This window comes from Spermophilus citellus (genome assembly GCF_964194105.1).
Source record: "Spermophilus citellus genome assembly, chromosome: 3".
In the NCBI taxonomy this organism is placed as follows: domain Eukaryota; kingdom Metazoa; phylum Chordata; class Mammalia; order Rodentia; family Sciuridae; genus Spermophilus; species Spermophilus citellus.
Window position 1 is genome coordinate 201,620,982 of NC_138184.1, and position 20,976 is coordinate 201,641,957.

Below are 20,976 nucleotides of genomic sequence, written 5' to 3' on the forward strand. Positions count from 1 at the left end.
AACTTCTTTTGTTAAATTTATATCTAAGTATTTTCTTGTTTTTTTAATGTTGTTTTAAATGGAATTATTTTCTTATTTACTTTAAGTATTTTCTTTATATCATGTCTTCAGTTCTTTTCTTGCCTATCCCTGATTCATTCAGGGATGCTGTGCTGTTTGCTGCATGTCATTATGGCCTCTGAGATTCTGGATGCTGGTAACTTCACAATTATTACTTGATCTGTGTCCAGAGCTCTAAGTATATGTTTATTATGGACTGGACATTACCAGCTGAATGTTACAGACATCACAAATTAGTCTCTTTCAGAGTAAACTCATTAATCACTTTCTAAGTCTTGTTTTCTTTCTTCTCTTCACCTTTGGAAATAATAACACCATCTATCTTGTTGCCTAAACCTGAAGGTCATTATAAAACTTCCTGTCCCCTTCAACTTTTCCATCCTGGTAGATTACCAGATCCTCTGAATTTTACTTTATGGATATCACTAAGGACATATAAATTGGTGCAATCTTCTGTCAGTTGGTTTGGATCAAGAGCTTTTAAAGGGTCTATATATTTTGATTCAGAAAAAGCATATACCTTTTGATTTTTGCAATTCCACTTCTAGGGATTTATCATAAGGCAATAATGAGCTATTGTTACAAAAATAGAAAAATGGTTTAATAAATAAATATAGAATATAAGTACAATTTAAGAATAAAGATCAGTATATGAAAGCAGTTGGAATATTGTTAAATTTTTTAAATTGTAAAACATCATGTAATATATAATTATAATTTTGTTTAACCATCATAGAAAATAAACAAAAAAAGTGGTGATCTTGTCTCATGGGCCTTGATACACTACTAAAAACACTATGTACTTAGTAAATGTTGGTTGGTTGATTGGTTTTTCTCTGCTGCTATTTCCCTGTCTGTGTTTCTTACCTGTGCTTTCACAGACATTTCCTATTTGTTTTCCTCCTCTCCAGTTTTATTCCCCTACAATCCAAATTCTATCCTGTAGCCAGAGTGCTATTTCTAACGGGCACATCTGCCCATAGCATCACCCACTGTAAAATCCTTTGGTTTTTTCCCAGTGCCCATAAGATAATTTCTAGACTTCTAAGCCTGGAGTACCAAGCCCTTTATAATTTTGTTTCTGTGTACTTTTCCATTTCTTCTTTGCCATTTTCCAAGATAATCACCAAGTCATGCCAGAGTATCCACAACTCCCCCAATACAAATTTTCCTGCGTACCTACACACCTTTGGACATGCTGTTCCTTCTGCTGGGTCGATGCGAACTTTCTTTGTTTATCCCACAAATTCCAGACTGTCCTTTGAGACTCAGTTCCCCAGCCACTTCCCACTAGGCATAGTTGAATGCCCCTTCTTCAGGGCTTCCAACAACTCTCAAACTTTTTTTCAGCCCTTAATGTATGTGAGATACGTGTCCCTGGTACCAGTTTTCCATTATCTGTGAGGCGATTAGAAAAATAAGAATTCTGTGGTGAATTTTTCAGAAAGCTAAATGCATTCACATTTTGGGTGTTAAAATGTACTTTCCCTAACGAAAGGATGGTGATAGTAGATGGTAGGGTATATTTATGTCTTTAGTTGGCAGCTTTCTGCTGGAGCTCTAAAGTTGTTGGAAAGTTTACAGTTCCCTGAAAAACCAAAGGTCTGGGAACACTGCTGTATCTCATGAGGTGGCACCAAGTCCCCAAAGTCAAAAGCCCATGAGTCATCCTTGGCTTCTCCTCCTTTCCCATCCCTCCACCCCCGCCACATTCAGACACTTAGCAAGTCCTGCCAATTCAACCTCCTAAATATTTCTGGAATCTGTACTCTCCTCTCTGTCCTTGCTGCCAATTCCTTAGGACAGGCCCTCTTTATTTCCCCTGTACCACTGCAGCAGCAGTCTCCTTTCTGGTCTTCTTGTCACTATTCCCCAAGAATTATCCATGTCTTCAGATTGAGCTATTTGAAAATTCAAACGTGGATACCCATTTTCTAGAGGACAAAAGTTTTTATGGCGTACAAGATTCCTCTCTAGTGGGACCTTTTGCTGACACTTCCTCTTCGTTTCAAATGCCCTTTTTCTACTACTTGCTTGTACCTCCTGATACTCTAAGACAATTCAGTTTTCATTTTCTCTTCCTACACTTCTAGGTTGGGTGCCCCTCTTTGTCTCTCTCAAAATGTAATGGGTGAGACTTTGTATATTATTTTAACACACACACACATACATCTCAGCATTTACAGAATAGTTGATATTCATCTTTTTATGTCCGCCTTCCACACTAGAGTGAACAACTTAAGAAAATTTTATTTTCTCCTTTGATTCTTCTATCCCTGTCACTCAGGACAATGCTTAGAAATAAATACTTAATAAACATTTGTTGATAAACATTTGTTGGTAAAATGCATTAAGATCAGATGTTAAATGTAGAAAGTTTACTGACTACAGAGAGGGGTGCATACAGGGGTCTTCACAAGGCAGGGAAACAGGAGAAAGGCCTTCTGTAAAACACTGGCCAAGAGAGATGGGTACCTGAACTTAGGAAGTGGCAGTGGATAGAGAAATATTTCAGTGGTGAAACTGGTGGATGAGTGGATGTTGGGGAAATGTTAGAATCTAGGATTGCTGGAAGGTTTCTTGGCTTATAACATCGGTCAGATGGTAGTATGATTCAGCAAAGAAGGTGAGCACCGTCCCAGACACTTTGGAATTGAGGTCTTCGGAATACTGATTGAAGTTGTCTAGGAAATAGCTGGATGTAAAATTTGGACAGAGAACTGTGTTGGAGGAACAGATTAGAGATTCCCCAACCTTGAGGTATTCTTTGAAGCTGTGGCCTTGCAGGCGATAACTGTCTGCTGTTACATAATTATGTTGTGGTGGCAGTGTACTGGGTGAGAAGACATAGGACCATGAGACACCAGGCGTTGAAGTCCCTGTCAAGAGCAGAAACAGCCATGGAGTCTAGTTTGAACCCTGGTTCTGTATCTTCTCTCTACTCTATGATGCTGAACAAATTATTCTCTGAATCTATAAAGTAAAAATAATAATGCATGCTTTGCAGGATACTGAAAGGATTCAATGAATTTGCATATATAAAGTCCCTAATACAGTCAGTCCTAGGCTCATGCTAGGTTCTCTTAAGTGATTAATTAGAGAAAACATACTACTTAGGATATGAAAACATTTTCAAAGCAAAAACTTTTCTAATGGTTACCCTGGAAATTATAATTAACATCTTAAATTTATAGCAATCTGGTTTGAAAGATTATTAACTTAACTTTCATATTATATTTTAAAAATTCCCTTTATGTTGTCACTGTCACAAATTATATATTTATACATTGTGATGCTATCAACATAAATTTGTAATTATTATCACATGCATTTGTCTTTTAAATCATCTAAGGGAAAAAGTTTTTATTAAACTAAAATACAGTGATATTGGTTTGTATTTACCTATGTAGTTACCTTTGTTCTTTATTGCTTCATATGACTTTGAGATTCTGTTGTCCTTTCACTTCAGACTGAAGGACTCCCTTTTATATTTTTGTTTCTCTAGACACCTTGATTTTTGTCATGTAGTTTTGCCAGATGCAGAATTCTTCATTAACAGTATTTTCTTTGAGTATTTTAAAATCATCATCCCATGCCTTCTGCCTGCTGTGGTTGCTGATGAGCAATTGGCTATTATATGTGATTTGCTTTTTTGCTCTTTTCGAGGTTCTCTGTGTTTCAGCAGCTCTATTGTAATGTGTCTGGATGGATGTGGGCTTTTTGACACATGCACATTCCTACTAAGCCCTCAAATAAATGATCATTATGAGGGTGCTTAATTAAATGATTAATGTGCTTAAAAAGTCGAGAAAATGTTCAGTGAGTACTACTAAGAATTCAATAGTTTGGGACTTAAGATGAGTAAGAATCAGATATTCAAAATATTCATTTACATGTAATAACTAGTTGTCTAATAGATCCTAATATATTAGGTATTGTTCTTTGAAGAGATAAAGTTGGAGGTAGCATTTACAAATTCTTATCTCCCTTAGTTTTTGATTCTGTTAACACCTTGAAATATTTACCTTGTTATTTGAAATATTCCTGGAACAAAGATCAAACTTAAAAATAAAATTGATTCATAGAGATATATCAAATCACAATTTAAATTTTTTTTCTTTTTTGCTTTGTGTTTTTTTGTGATGTTAGGATGGCACCCAGGGCCTTCTGCATGCTTGGCAAGCTCTTTACCACTGAACCATACCCCCAGTCTCATATTTTAATTTTTGAAAGATTTTACACCTGAACAAAACAACCCATTTCAATATCTTTATGTTTAGCTATCTATAGAGGTAACAGATCTTTTAACTTTTATAGCTATATTTTTTTAATGTAGTTTTCTCTTAGCCTCCTTAAAACATAGAATTTGTTTTAGTTCTTTACACAAAAATTCCTGGAATTTAGCTGAAATAGATCTAATTTTAAAACATATTTAATAGATATTAATTTTATAAGGATTTTTCACCACATTTTAGTTATTTTTCTTGCTTGCATCTTACTCCATTAGAAAGGACACTGGGTTCTCAGTCATGAGACCCAGGTGTGTTATTGGTTTGTTTAGCTTGCCATTCTGCTCTCCCTTTGCTGGTGTTTCTTTATCTATAAAACAACCCTACAGGGGATGGGGATGTGGCTCAAGCAGTAGCACGCTCACCTGGCATTCGTGGGGCACTGCGTTCGATCCTCAGCACCACATAAAATAAAATAAAGATGTTGTGTCCACCGAAAACTGAAAAATAAATATTAAAAAATATTCTCTCTCTCCCCCCCACCTCCTCTCTCTTTAAAAAAAAAAAAAAAAAAAAAGCCCTACAGAATTAGGCAATTGCTAAAGCTCCCTCTACTTATAAAAGTCCATAATTCTGCCCTGCAGGATTTTTTCTTTGGTTTTTGTAATCAATATTAGTAACTTGAAGACTTTTCAGCTATCATTGTTTCTCTGTTGTTTCTTGGTAATTCTGTTAACTTTTCAATTTTAAGCCAGGAATCAGTAAAATAACTTCATTTTCCCCACTTTTTTTTTTTTTTTACAGTAGTCTGTACACGGAGAGGATCAAAAATTACAGTGCCTTTAGTGACATAGTGATGGCATGCATATAATTTTTTTCCTACAACAAAATCAAGAATTTACATTGCTTACCTAATTTTTAAAATTATATTATCAGGATTGATGATTAAAATTTATTTTCTCATAAACTTGGAAGAGCAGGTTGAAGAAAACTACATGAGTAGTAGGAAGAAGAAAACAGGAAGGAGAAAGGAGTCTTTCAGAATTCTCATTTTTTAAATAGTGATTTTTCTTGTTAAAAATTAATAGTACTCATTGTATATAGTTCAGTGAGTGAATAGCAGGAAACAAAAATTTCGTAATCTCATTACCCAGAGATCTGACTTATCCTCCTACCATTTTCTTTACATGTATGGAATCACACTGTACACACACTTTGAAACCTGCATTTTCTTTTAATAACATATTGTGAATTCCTTTCCATGTTCAATAAATATGGATCTGTAGCATCACTTTTTAAAATTCTTGTTTGTTTGTTTGTTTTGTGGTACCCAGGGCCTCACATATGTCAGGCAGGTACCCTTCTGCTGAGCTACATCCCCTGCTCTGTAGCATCATTTTAAGTACAACATAATGTATATCCATGTACACGTGTGTGTGTCCAAAAATTTTTACTAATTTGCATTCCCACAGTGATGTGGGCCCATTTTCACAAATCTTCGCAATTGCTATGCAGTTTTATCATTATAAAGTTTTAAATAATTTAATTACAGTTTGGAAGGTTTACATGATTTTTTTTTTTCATTTCTCTTTCAAGTTACTACCAAGGTTTAACATTTTCTCATATGTTAATGGTCATTTGTGTTTCCTTAAAAAGCACTAAAGTTCATTGGGGGCTTCGTTAAGTAAGAAGCTAATCTTTAGTACCTGAGTGAATTTGTGCTGGGATAAAGTTAGGCACCTAGTAAGGATGTGATTATGAAAGACTTCTGGCCTGTGGCGTAGGTAAAGCTCAGCTGGTTTTCTCCTAAGACTGTGCAGACAGTCTTCATCACAGACGGCTGCCTAGTTTTGGCTGCTTCATCGTTTTTCCTCAAGAGAGGCCCACGCTGGAGAACAGGGCTTTTACAGGTCAGAAATGGAAAGAGAACGAAATGTTGAAAGTTGTCCAGAATGTTCCGCACTCTATCTGACTCAAGCCAGAGCTGTTCACTTTGCTTTAAAAAATATCACTTAACTCATATATTCTTGAGATCAGAATATCTTTTTTAAACTCTGTTTGGTAAATTGCACTGTGTCGTTTTTTTTCTCACTAATCAAGGGAAAAACATAAGAGAGTTGGAGATCTGCAGTCTTCAGATTTTTTTAATGAATTTTCTGAATGTTTATCCTTCTTTCAGCCAAGTGTATAGAGTGTATATTGGCATCTCCAAATTTACCAGACATTTTAGGATTGGCATTCTCACAGTGCCTGTCAGCCATGGAGAGGTCTCAGCATCACTGGCCCCTGCTCTCCTGCAGTCCCAGTGTGGTGCTACACAAGGAGTTAGAATGGCAGAGATTAGAAAATCAGATTTTTAAGCCAAACAGTCTGACTTCCCATCACATCTCTACCATTTACTGTCCCTGTACCTTAGGTGAAGTAATGAACCTTTTCAACCACTCTGCTGCTTTTTCTTTCTTTCTTTTTTTACTTTTTGGTACTAGTGATTGAACCCCGGGGTGGCTTACCTCTTAGCCACATCGCCAGCCCTTTATATGCTTTATTTTGAGATGGGTTCTCACTGAGTTGCTTAGGGCCTCAAACTTGCAATCTTCTTGCCTCAGCCTCCCGAGTTGCTGGTATTACAGGGGGCACCACCATGCCTGGCTCTTGTTTGCTTGCTTTTAAATAGCTTTCTTGAGATATAGTATATATCCCATGAGATTCACCTGTATAGGCAAGCAGTTTAGTGATTTTTAGTACATTAATTGAGTTGTGCAATCATTACCGTGGTCTATGTCTCGAACATTTCACCACCCTAAAAAGAACCCAGTACCCATTAACAGTCATTCCTCATTCCTCCACCTCTGCCTCCCATGCAAGTCCTAGGCCATCACTAATCTACTTTCTGTGTCTCTGGATCTGCCTACTTCTGGACATTTCATATAAATGGAATCTTGCAGGCTTTTGTGATTGGCTTCTTTTGCTTAATATTATCTTTTCGAGGTTAATCCATGTGGTAACAGTATTCATACTTCATTTCTTGTTATTATCAAGTAAGATTCCATTGCATACCACACTTGGCTTCTCCATTCATCAGTTGTTGGACATTGGGTTGTTTTCACATTTGGGCTATTATGGATGGTGGTTCGTTTGTTTACCAATTTTTTTCATCTCTAAAATGAGTGCTATCTCATAGAGTTGCTATGAGGTTTGAAAAAATAAAAAATATATAGAAGCAGCTAGTAGATAGGAGCAAAGTAATAATATTAACTAATAAATGAAATGTATTATTAGTGCCTCAGTCTTTTATTTAACATCAGCCACCAACTCCAGCTTTGAGTACCATGCTTCCCTGGTGACATCTCTAAGGATCTGCTCCTCTACTTTGCTCCTGACTTTCCCCTAAGTTATAATTTTGGGAAATTTCATTTGTTGAGTAAACGTTTATTGGATACCTACTGTGTATCAGATACTGGACTAGGTACCATGAAGAGTTATAAGAAAAGAATAAGCAAAAGTACAAACAGGTGCTTCTAGATTAAAGCTATTTTTAATTGGCTAATCTGTTATCTCTGTCCTGCCTATAGGTTTTGAGTCCTCACCCTGTTCCCAGATGCCACAGGTTTTGGGGTCTCTTAATCCATTCACTTTCATGGGGCCTTTAACATCTGTGTGACCAATTAATCTATGTGATTAATTAATGTGTTGTATAAGGAAATTGTCATATAATACTGAAAATTTAACATCTAGACAGAGACCTCAAGAGGTAAGAGTGGTATCCCATTCCTAGCTATAGCTAGGGTTAGTGAATTGGTGTTTATTCTAACCTAGTGCAAATAGTCCCTGGTTTCTCAATTGGCTGGTTTCTTTTTTTCTTTTCTTTTTCTTTCTTTTTTTTTTTTTTTTTTTTTTTGTAGAGTTGGCTTTAAATTTCCAAAACTGTTTTACATTGGAACTACACATAGCAAAATATCAACTCATCATTGTTTAGTTTGCCTGTTTTCTTTCTCATCTTTGATGAGATAGTGATTCACCTGGTGATTCAGAGTTCACTTATTAAATACTTTGCTCCTGTTACTGTTCCCTTCAAACAACAAATGTGTTTTTATAATATTAATTTGTTTCAACTCTAAAGTAATATTTTCCTTTTTCTCAGAACAGACTGAGGATATAACCTCATTCTTCTTCAAATACATTAGCAATTCGAAGAATTGTGTTTAATAATGGAAGAGTGGATCTAGTGCCTGCTGTGGCACAATGGAAGAAGTCTGAATTGTGTTAGTGTCCATTTCAAGAACTCATCTTGGATAAATTAAAAATAAATATTGATTAATTAATTAAAAAAATAATTCATCTTGGATATGAGCAGAGCAGTATATAAGCATTCCTATATTCATTAAGTTACCCTAAATAGCTTATTTGGGGCCTAGCTAGTAGTACACCAGTTGTGTTGCTGATCATGTGGTAGGACTGTTTCCATATACACAGATTTTACTGTTTGCTTTGTTTTCAGTATTTACTGCAGTGCGAGTCACGTCTTGTAAACTTGCCCAGTTTAGGGGATTCCCATTTCATTTGTAAAACATTTTTTGGTTAACAGATCCAAAAGATATTAACTCACAGAGCCACAATTACCAGGTGTATGTAAATAGAAATGGAAACCAGATTAATAGCAACTCTTAAAGATGAACTGAAAGATGAACTATGAAACTTTCTTAAGGACACTCTCTTTAAGGCTATGAAAATAAAAATAATACAGTAAATAAAAGCTCTTGGTTTTGCAATCTCTGTCCAATTATGAACACAAGGGGTTTCATCCTGCTTTGGAGTTATTGTTAATTTGATATTCTTTGCACTTCCACTTTTCAGAAATAGCTAGTGGGGAAGGGGTTGTTTAATTGAGGGTTCCAGGAGAACATGCCTCTGAGAACCTTTAAATTAATGGAACTCTGTATCTTTGTATCATTTTTAGGTACTTCTCCTTCCCCCCTCATTTCCTCTTACCTATGGAGTCCTTTCTTGTTCTGGCTTCCGTGTTCCTGTTTCTGATGAGCTTGTCTGTTTTCTTCCTTTCTCTGCATTTTCATCATAACTTGTCTCTAGTCAGACCAGGAACCTCAAGTAGGAATTGTGGGAGGAAGGTGCATGGCTCCTTAGAAAAGAGGGATTCCTGTCTGCTGCTGTCAATTACTTCTGCCCCAGGGATGTGCAAATAGAATAGTGAATAGTCTTACAGGGAGTCAGAGAACTGGTACAGTCTCTTAGAGGACAGTACTGCTACTTAAGTGTCTGAACTTAGCTTAACATTTTGTCCACTAAATAGGACTTAGTTAAGGTCAGATACCAACATTTTGAAGTCATTTAATCATTTCAAAATATGATGATAATTTTTTGTTGTGGTAATGAAAATCCAGCTCAAACTGGGTAAGCAAATATGTGACTTCACTGTCTTATGTAACTAATAAACCCAGCAGATAGATCAGGCACAAGGGGGTTCAGGTTCTGGACTGAGAGCCTCTCACCTACTGTCTCTTTACTCTGGTTCTCCTCTCTGTTGGCTGCATTCAGTGGAGGCTCACTAACATGGTAGCAAAGAGAGCCACTAGCAGCTGCAGGCAGGTGCCTTGCCAGTTTGGTAATCTTGTTATAAAGAGAGCTTTACTCTTCCAGAAGTTGTAGCAAAGTTCCTGGGACTAATTCTCATGGTTCCATCTATTATCTGAAGCAATCATTGTCATTCTGTTTGTCCAGGATTGGTCACATGCCAACCTTACCCCTATCCCCAAAATCAAATGACCTGAGTGTGGGGCTGAAGTGATTTCTCAACAGGAAATAAGGATATGGTATCCAGAAGAGGTAAACAGATGCTGGAGAGGCAGAGACCTGCTCTGGGTTACTGTGATAGGATGCATATGTTGTGATACATAAAGTTGCACATAGTGTTTATAGAGTTTATTTGGTATTGATACATCCTGACTTGTATTTTTATACATGAGTCTTTTATCCCACATCTGGATAGTAAAACTCTCAAAGACAACGTCTCTTGACTCTGTTGTTAACTATATCAAATATAACATCTACCCATGGTAGATAGTGCTAAATATTTTGGGATGCTGCTGAAATAGTGATTTCCTTCTACCAGCATGCTCATCATTGGTGGTAAATACCTCTGGAGCTATACTATTCAGTGTTGGTGGAGAATAAATTCACACACAGTCCATATTTCATGAGCAAAAAGAAAATGTCATGGCCAATAGCTATTAGTGTAGGGATGGTGACATATGTGAACAATAATTTTGGTGCATTCGAGCCATACCCACAGAATGTGCTTCATTGGCTTTCAAGGAAGAGAATAGATATAGGAAAAGAAAAAAAAGTTCTTCTCAATTCCAAATACTGGCTCTAGTTCAAATAGAATTTTGTTGTGGCCCTTAGTAGCTATGCCAGACATCCCTTGACTCTTAAACTGTTTAATGTCCAAACATTCAAGTGTATGGGGGGAAAAAAATTGACAGGAAAAAAAAATCCTCATAGAACTTCCTGTGACAGGTCAAAGTGTAATCACAGCAAATAATACAGATTTCCCTTTTATTATAACTACAATTAGAGAGGGCTGGTGTTTTACAAAGCATGTTGTTGGGAGACCTTTTGTAAATTGTAATCTGTGAAAATCCCAGGCCTATTGAGTGTAATCCTATCTATCAGATGAAGACCTATACAGTAGATCCCAAATAGCAAGTCAAATTGAGAACATGAACAGGAAGCAGTCATTAAGAATTACAATGGGTAGGATGCAGAGTTAATTCAGGGAGATATTTTGTTATGAGATAATTACATCACTGGGACAGCTGGAAAGCTGAACACTGTGCTAGGCTGTAGGGCTTGTTCTCTGCCCTGCAGCTGGAGGGTCAGGACAATAGAGACAGCAGAGAACTAACTTTATGGAATGGTCAGGGGCTTGGCTGACTTAATTGTGCAATAATGACCTATCTGCATTTTTTTGGATTGTGTTTGTGCAGCTAAACTGGATACAGAGCTTTAGTAAATGCTGAGAATCACTTTTCACTACTTTTTGAATAGACATTCACTTGGATCGCATTAACTGAAGCTTTAATGGTTAAATATTGAATAGTAATTTTCCTCTAAAGTATCTGAGAGGTATTTTGTTCATATTCAGTATAGCATGATTGTATTTTTTTTTATGTAACTGCAGTCATGTAGTCATTGAAATGGTATTTTTGTCAGTTTACTGAATATCTAGCCAAAAAAAAAAGACATTTTAGGAAGTTGTAAATTGTTGGTCAACACAAAGAATTAAACAGTGGAAGTTATTTTCCAGTATTTATATCCAAATGTTCAGACCTGTCTCTGGCTCTTTTGTTTTGCAAGTGTAGAGGTTATAGGTGGCCTAGCCACATTCCTCATTGATTTATATAAATATATTACAGATTGTTAATCTCCAGCCAAATACTCAGGACTTCAGTGTTTGTTTAACTTGGTTGTTTTTTGTGGAACTTGTTTTTTACATTAAAATGTCTATCTTTTACTACCTCTCAGAATGACTATTTGATTTGGGGTAATTCTAGAAGGAGTCAATGACGAAAAACTCATAAATGTTATGTTCTACAACTTGTAAGATTAATATTCACAGCTTTTAGCTCAAAGTGAATTTGCTGCCCATTATGACTAATATAACTTAATTTTTATTGTACTCATGTTTATTAAACAATAAATTCAAAATTTCATATTTACTCATGATAAAGTACTTCCTCAGATATCTTCCCTGAAGTAGTGGGTTTCTGGGATGTTGATGACCAGCACTGGATCCAAAGAGGGAGTATCTTGTAGCGTCTCTTAGGACTTTCACTTCCCTTGATGCCACCTGAGAATTTCTAGGGAGACTATCATGCATGCCACTTCCCAAACAAGGTTTATAATAACACTTTATAAATTTAAAAGGATTATCTCCTTGAACCTAATTGAGTGGCTTCTACTAACATCATTCTTTTGGTAGCCTAGAATATGTAAGTACACACATTAAAATTCATACAATAATATTTTGGTGTATGCACTGTCACATGTCTCTTTAAAATTCATTCCACTCTTTAAATATTGCCAATTTAAATGAGTGCCTTTTCTCCAAAGTTTAGCATTTAAGGTGATTAGCAGTGCCTTCAGTGAGTTCGCTTTTACATATGTTGAGCATCCTTTGAAAGTTCAGTGTTGAGTTCAATTACTGTAAGTGGCATCAGTGAATCTTAATAGATTTGAAAGAGTAGTATTATATAATTTTGAGGAAAACAACTATGTGGATTAGATGTTATTCATGGATTGTGTCATACAAAGAGTGTTGGAAAACGGTTTCAGTAGATGAAGCAATGTAGCATACTATTAGGGCTCTTAGGTAACTTTTAAGACAACAGTTTGGGAAACAGGTGACCTTTGGGTTGTGTATTTAGAGATCCTTTCATTCTTCTCATTTCATTAGGTCTCTATCTGATTTATTTTTTCTTTTGGAAATTATTGAAATGTCATTGATATAGCACAGACTTTAAATGTAATAAGAACTGGAACTGCTGAAATTAGTTTTGATTCTGCATGGTGATAAGCAGTGTATTTTTTTTCAGTATGATATGTATTGATTATAATGGGAAACATTTTAGAGTGAGTGAGACAGAGAGAGAGAGAGAGAGAGAGAGAGAGAGAATTTTTTAATATTTATTTCTTAGTTCTCGGCAGACACAACATCTTTGTTGGTATGTGGTGCTGAGGATGGAACCTGGGCCGCACGCATGCCAGACGAGCGCGCTACCGCCTGAGCCACATTCCCAGCCCCTATAATGGGAAACATTTTAAAAGTAATGTTTGAAAAGCACAACTGTAGTGGATGTAGTTAAGACCCAGTTCTTGTATTCACATTTGATTTTAGTCATACCACTTTTGGTTCATTGCTGTTTTTGCAAATAAGGAAGCTGACTCATAGTGGGATAGGGAGCAGGAACATGGGAGGAATGGACGAACTCTAGATAGGGCAGAGGAGTTGGAGGGGAAGGGAGGGGGCATGGGGCAATTAATGATGGTGAAATGTGATGATCATTACTATCCTAAGTATATGTATGAAGACACGAATTGGTGTGAATATATTATGTATACAACCAAAAATATGAAATATTGTGCTCTATATATGTAATAAGAACTATAATGCATTCTGCTGTCATATATAAATTTTTTAATTACATTAAAAAAATAGAATCTGGATAATTTTGGAACTACTATGTCTCCTTCAAAAGGAAGGAAAAGGTGAAGTTGCCCAAGGACATGGATTTAATAAAAATAAGATGGCTTAAAGGAATATATGCATAAATGGTAGTTACCTCATTATCAAGTTCAAAGAGCAGTTTTGATAAACTTCCCCAGTATTATACCCATGCATGATAGCAGTCATACTTTTCATCATAATGGAACTTAGAAAAATTATTAAACAATAAATTTAATTAGGAGTTTTATTAAACAATAAATTTTTAAACAATAAATTATTAAACAATAAATTTAATTGGAGTTTTTATTTTATCAGAATATTTTTCCAGAATAGGTTAGCTAAGGGAAAATAACAATTTTAGAAGCATATTTTAAAGCAAAAATTAGAAAATTTGGAATTAGGGAATATGAGGAAACACTTCCATTGATTTTGGTTAATTTTAATGTAGTTAGAGAACTCACTTCAAACTGCCCATAACTGAACAGTAGTTTGAATCTAGCTGTGACGTGTATAGAGTTGTTGGTATTCTCTTGTTTGCCCCACTACATTTAAATTAATTGCAGTCTTCTTTAGATACTTTTAAATTTTAGTTTAGATTCACAGAGAAATACCAAATGTTGTGGGGCCTGTATCGACCAGAAATGTAGTAGAGTGGCATGGTGAACCAACAAGGCATGGGAAATTTAATAAAAGTGATACACAAACCACACAAATAGGAGTATTTTCGTAATTGGGATATATATATATATATATATATATATATATATATATATATATATAAAATTTAGTTTCTTTGAAGAGGATGTTCAAATTTTTTTTAGTAGTAATTGGACACAATACCTTTATTTTATTTATTTATTTTTATGTGGTGCTGAGGATCAAACCCAGCACTTCGCACATGGTAGGTGAGCGCCCTACCGCTGAGCCACAACCCCAGCCCCAGTATTTGTTCAGTATTTTTAATGAAAAAATAATATGAATAGCATTTTATTAGCTTTTCCTTAGTAATTATAATTAGTCATGTTAACTGTACAAATCAGTAGGTTTTGTACATCATGCATGTATTTGTTTGCCTTCCCTGGGGCCTCTCTTCCTCCTCCCCCATCCCATTCTCTTTCCCTGATAGTCTGACTTATATTTTACAGAAGCCCTTTTTGTTGTTCTTGAAACTTAAATTTTGAATTAGTTGTAAGGTTTTTAATGGGAAAAAATTGGATGTGTTTATCCAAACAGATAATTAATTATATTTGTTAACCTGTGTTTTTATCATTTAAGGGCACTATAGTTAACCAATGCAGGTTTTTTCCTTCAAAAAATAGAAACTTTGAAATTTCACATCGTTTATATTGTGGAATGATGTAATCGAGCTAATTAACAAACCCTCACATATTTTTCATATGTTATGGTGAAAAACATTTAAAATTTGCTCTTTCAGTCATTTTGAAATATACAGTGCATTATTATAATTCTCTGTTGTGTGTAATAATTCACCAGAATATCAAAGCTTCACATTATTCCCTATTAATATATACAATTATTATCTGTAAATTGAAAACGAAAATTTTAAAGAGTGACTTTTTAAAATTTCAGTATTGATTAACAGGATATTTGAATTTTAAGACTTTTAAAGAACTTATGCCCTTTCCAGGGAGATAATTTGAAGGCTGTCCATATTCTATCATACTTGTTTTCCCAGGCGTGGTTGTGTCACTATCCCAAGGAACAATCAACACTGGCCTTTTCTCCGTGTGGCTTTTTTTCTTATAAGATGAAACAGGAATCTGTGTAAGACATACAGCTAGCTTTTTTGCTCATTTCACCTACTTATGTCTCTTCCTTTTTTCTTCTAGGCTGTTTGATGTGTGCACAGTGTCACGAACAGACAGAGAAACCAAACTAACACTAGTGTTTGAACACGTTGATCAAGACTTGACCACTTATCTGGATAAAGTTCCGGAGCCTGGAGTGCCCACAGAAACCATAAAGGTACAGAGAATCATCTTTCTGCCTGGTCAGGCAGTCCATGGTTATAGTCTATTTAGCAATTAAATTCTTTCCCTCTAAAAATTGCTACAATTAGAGCTCTTGGATCTCAGTACATGATTAAAATATCAAGTAAGAGAGTATATCAAGAATATACTTGATAATAAAATATCAAGTATATATTAAAATATCAAGTAAGAGAATTATTAAAAGAATGGGATATAATCTGGTTCTTTGAATATCAAAAAGACTGGGATATTCAAAGAATGGGGTGAAATTCAGTTTATTAATTTTAGGGTGAAGTGAAATTAACCCTTCAGTTTGTTGTTGTTGTTTTAATTTTGTTTGGTTGTTGATGGATCTTTATATTTTATTTATTTATATGCAGGGCTGAAAATTGAAACCAGTGCCTCATAAACTCTAGGCAAGTGCTCTCCCACTGAATCACAACTCCAACCCCATAATCCTTCAGTTTTAATGCATTTTAAAGTTATTTAAAATATCTATTTGTACTTTATCTGTGTAGTGTAGTGAATATAGCTCAATCTTTTTCTGGTGGTCCATGGCCTCTGAGGGACATAATTTAAACATCATTCATTAGCACATTGTATGTTATAGTTGTATACTGATTATAGGACATACCTATATTATGTAAAGCTGAATTACTGGTTTGGGGCTCTTTTTTTCTTTCATATTTTTTCTCATTCAGAGAAAGACCAAGTGCCAGGTTATATGCCAAACTCCTAGAGTGTAAAGATGAATAAGACGTACTTTCTGCCCCTTCAGGTCAGTAAGCCAGATGCAGTGTATTGACTACAAGTTTCTTTTTCTCTTATGTCTAATGGGAAAAGCTGCTTATAAAGTTTTATTGGTCCCAACTTGTGTTCTCTGTACCTGACTTTCCCAGTAGGTCTGTGCACATCATGGAGAGGTCTTCATTCACACCTTTTTGTCTATGTGAATTAGGTGGCTTCTTTAAACAGACTCCCTAGCTCATCATTCATTGTTTAAAAATGAGTTATAGAACTCAGCATTATTTTATTTATTTACTTTTAACATTTTTATTGGTGCATTATGGTTATACATAATGGTGGGGTTCATTTTGACATATTCACATGTGTTCGGAATATAATTAGCTGCATTCCAATCCCCAGAACTTCCACTTTTTCTCCCCTCCTTCTATCTCCTAACCCCCTTCTTCTGCTCTACAGGTCTTCCTTTATTTATTGTTTATTCAATTGGTGTTTTATAGATATACATAAAGGTGAAAATCACTGTGGTATATTCCTGTATGTACATAGCATAATTTGGTCAATTTTATCCTGCAGTTCCTTCCTTTTCCCATTTTTCCTCCTTCACCCTCAATATCTTTCCACTTCTCTATGGTTCTCCCTTTTTTTTCTTCGGATTCCCCACCCACTTTTTAATTTTTTTTTTTTTTTTTACTTCTTTCTAGCTTCTACATATGAGAGAAAGCATTTGACCTTTGACTTTCTGAATCTGGTTTATTTCACTTAATGTAATGTTCTCCAGATCCATCTATTTACCAGCAGATGCCATAATTTCATTCTTCTTTATGGCTGAGTAATACCGCATTGTGTATACATACCACATTTTTTTAATTCATATCCGGATATCTAGGCTGGTTTCATAACTTGGCTATTGTGAATTGTGCTGTTATAAACATTGGTGAGAGCCTATATTTGTGGATTTGAGTTCCTTGGGATAAATACCAAGGACAGAGATAGCTGGGTTATATGGTGGTTCCATTCCAAGTCATTTAAGGAATCTCCATAAAGTTTTCCATGGTGGTTTTACTGATTTCAACATCATTTTAGATAGGAGTTAATATATGGAAGTAATTGTTCTCAACAGAGTAAGAATTGTCTTTGAGTGACAGCTTGATGATGTTCCCAGAGATTGATACATTTAGCATTTAATCTAATAAATGACTTATTTGATTTTAGACAAAGGAGTAAGATACATTCTTATGCTTTCTTCAGATATAACTATTCTTCAGATATAACAGAGTATATTTCCTCCCATCTGGCATTCACAAAAGAATGTGGTGCTCATCAGTGGTCCCGTTTCTTCCTGAGCAGTTGCAAGGACATTAAAGCTTCTTGAATTTTGGTGTTCCTTATCACATGCTCTTGGCCCCTTCTCTCTCTGCCACCCCTTTTTTCCTCTGGTGGTCTGTGGCATCCCTGTAGCTTCATTTCTTTCTTATATGAGCTTGTCAAAAACTCGTGTTCAGCATGCAGAGCAAGCCCTGTCCCTTCTTGTGTTCTGTTTTCTGATCACATTGGACTAATTGCGGTTCTCCTAGTGTGTGATGCGTGACTTCCTATCTTGATGGCCCTCTTTCTTATGACATTTCTTTTGCTCCCCCCACCAATAACTGTCTGCTTAAATTTTTCAAGGCCCACCCCAGATACCATTTGATCATCTCTTATGCCTGGATGTCATCTCATGTGCCTTATGACACTTGTCCTGCATATCTCTACTTCTTTATTGTTTTGTACCTTTAATTGTGATTACTTATGTACACATCTTACCTATTCATGCATTCTTGTGTCATGACTATGCCATTCACAATGATTTATACATGTAGGTACTCAATAAGTAAGAAACATTCTTAGATATAACTATTTAAAAATTATTTTTAAAATGACTTCCAGTAGTTTAAATAGACTACCAAAATAAATAATAGGAACAGGCAAAAGGGTGGTCACCAAAGGGAGATATAGGGGAGGAATAAGGGAATGACTGAGCTGGGAATTGGGGTGTGTATCAGGAGGTGGTTATTATTAGAAGCTTTTGAACAAAATGACTTGTTAAACGTTTTTGCAAGTTTTTCCTTCTATCTCCAGGGAAAGGGAATGTCACTTCATTCTGTGTTAACAGGAGATTCTCTTGGAGGCTGTTAAATTTCTTCTGCCATCAGGGTCCGTACTCCCACTGATCCCGTGGAGACCAAATTAGCTGGCCAGAATGGTGATGAGGGCAAGGGGTTCTGGTTATTTAAAGTTAATAGTTTATATTTAATAATGTATTGATGTTTTTAAAATAAAATATAACCACGGTCCAATAGTTCCAGTGATTAATTTGAGTATTAATGATTAATTTAACATTTTTTTTTACTAACTTAAGGGATGATTAATCAGAAGTCCTGTTTTTGACAATTCTCTCTGCATTATGGTATCAAAATACTTCCTAAAATCTTTTTCAAAGGACCCAAATATAAGTATTGACATTGTCTTGCACATATTGGAACATCTCCTGTTGTCAAAATAATTATAAGAATGTAAAATATTTTAACACAGCTGAGGGAATTTTCTTCTACCAGCTGTGTTTTCTGTGGCACCGTTTACCGTTAACTGGCCACTGAAATTCAGGATATTCTAGTACCCATTCAGGGCCAAATTGCATTAGAAGTTGGATAACCATAGTATGTATAATACAAGATATTATAGGGGGAAAATCTTTTGTTTACCATTTCATCCACATGTTTATTAGTAAGAATAACTCATGGTGGGCTTACAGATTATCATCTGACAGTTTCAAATGCTTTAATATCAGAAAATAAAAAGACATAGACATACCTGAAGCCCTAAGTATTTGTGGAGGTCGATAGCTGAGTTAACTCATCAAGGAAATCCCATACTGCACAGTGCTCATATTAGACTTTGATAAAACAAGTTAAGGGTGCAGGACTGAGCTGAACATTGTTGTGAAGAAGCTCCTAAAAATAAAACAAAATCAGTTTTGAAGACACCCATTCTAAATAAACAAACACATGTGCACATCCCATTCATACTTCATGCTGAGGTTCGAATCACATTCTTTGATCTCTGTTCGTGATGTCCTTGAGATTCACCCATTCTTGGTTGACAGTGACATTTGGATAAAGGAGCCTGTGAAGTCAGCAGATATTCTCATGCTGCCTCATAGGCTGATGATTGACATATCTTGCTTTCTTTCCTCTTTTTGATTTAGAATATTGTCTTTGGGTTTGTTCAATTATAGATAGAGGAGTTCAGGGCCATCTTTAGTATTTTTATATCACTTGAGGTTTAACACAGTCTCCCATGATTTCCACTCTTAAACTGATAAGGTAATAAATGACACCTTAACAACTGTATTATTTTTTCCTTTTAGAGTTTATGATAAGTTTGGAGTATCTGCTTTTATATCACCTTCCATTTGTAAGGGGCTTTATTTTAAAACATTCTAAAAAGCTTTCATTTTTTTTCTATCTCCCACCCTATAAGAAAGGGTCAGAAAGAACTGTAAATTTTTTCCCTCACCGTTTTCCTTAGTCATTTGGAGCTGCTACCCAGAAAAAGAACTATATGACAGATTAAATCTGCGGAGAGGCTGCCAGGTAAAGAACAGAATGCTCCTGTTTACTGAACTGCTCAGTTACCCGTACAGTAAATATGGTATCTTTCCTAGGGTGTAACCTGTGCTATCAACCATCTCATAAACTCTCTGGGAACCTACCTAGTTGTCCTTGGACATTCTCTGCATGTTACATGTTTGATAAAACTGGCGCTGTAATTTCACAAGTTTGAAGCACTGAAAGGTCACACAAATCAGAGGCCTCTCTGAAATAGGACAGGGCTCTTTCAGCTCAAAACCATGTGGCCTCTTTTCATGATTCAATTTTGAATAAAAATCACGTCTGTGTAGCCCTATGATAAATTACTCCATAGAGCTTGAGAGGGCCCAGAAGGCTCAAGGTTCATGTGTCTGTGTGGGTCGTGTGCTCTGTAGATTAGATTTCATTTTATCTTCAATGGAAATGTTTCTTCGTGATTTCTGTTGGTTCTGATATTTTCAGTAAGAGATAAAATGTACTATTAGGTTTGTTTTACAAAACCCAGATAGCAGAGACTGACACACACTCTTAATAGCACCTGTTTTGTGCCTCTGGGAAATATCTGCTTTCATGACTAATATCTGCTTGCAGTAAACAGGGGCTCTGATGTCAGTATGGGATGCCCAGGGCCGATTCATCTTTCTTGATTTGACATAATGCAAAGTGACTGCCCTGTCCCTTGTACTGCGGGTGAGGAAAGTCTCCCAGATCCTCCCTTCCTGTCACTCCTAAAGTAACCAAGCCACGGGCCCCCTGGGCTCCTGGTGGTCTCCACTTTGCCTGAATTAGGAGCAGGTGATTTGTCTCATCTTTGCAGGACACAGAGCAAATTAACATGAAAATATCGCTTCTCAGAAAACAAGGCAGGCTTGAATGCCCTGTCACTGCTGGTCATTAGCCATCTGCCACCAACACTCATACTCTGTTTATCACATTTGAAATTCAGAGCAGATGTTGCATAATAAGGTGATCCCAAAAACAAGGCAAGAAAATCAAAGAACAAATACTCCATAATAACGATAAAGATCTTGGAAGGAAATTTTTTCAATCTAATATCATGACTGGATTAATTGACT

The 20,976-nt window shown here is 35.8% G+C and overlaps 1 protein-coding gene across 4 annotated transcripts in view; it reads left to right on the forward strand.

Annotated features, from left to right (window-relative positions):
* The window catches only part of CDK6 (cyclin dependent kinase 6), a 208,188-nt gene that overhangs the window by 41,503 nt on the left and 145,709 nt on the right, over positions 1–20,976 (forward strand). For all 4 annotated transcript variants that reach the window (XM_081288444.1, XM_081288446.1, XM_081288445.1 and 1 more), the window contains exon 3: positions 15,384–15,519. In XM_081288444.1, the coding sequence (XP_081144570.1) occupies positions 15,384–15,519 (136 nt within the window). The remainder of the gene's footprint in view (positions 1–15,383; positions 15,520–20,976) is intronic.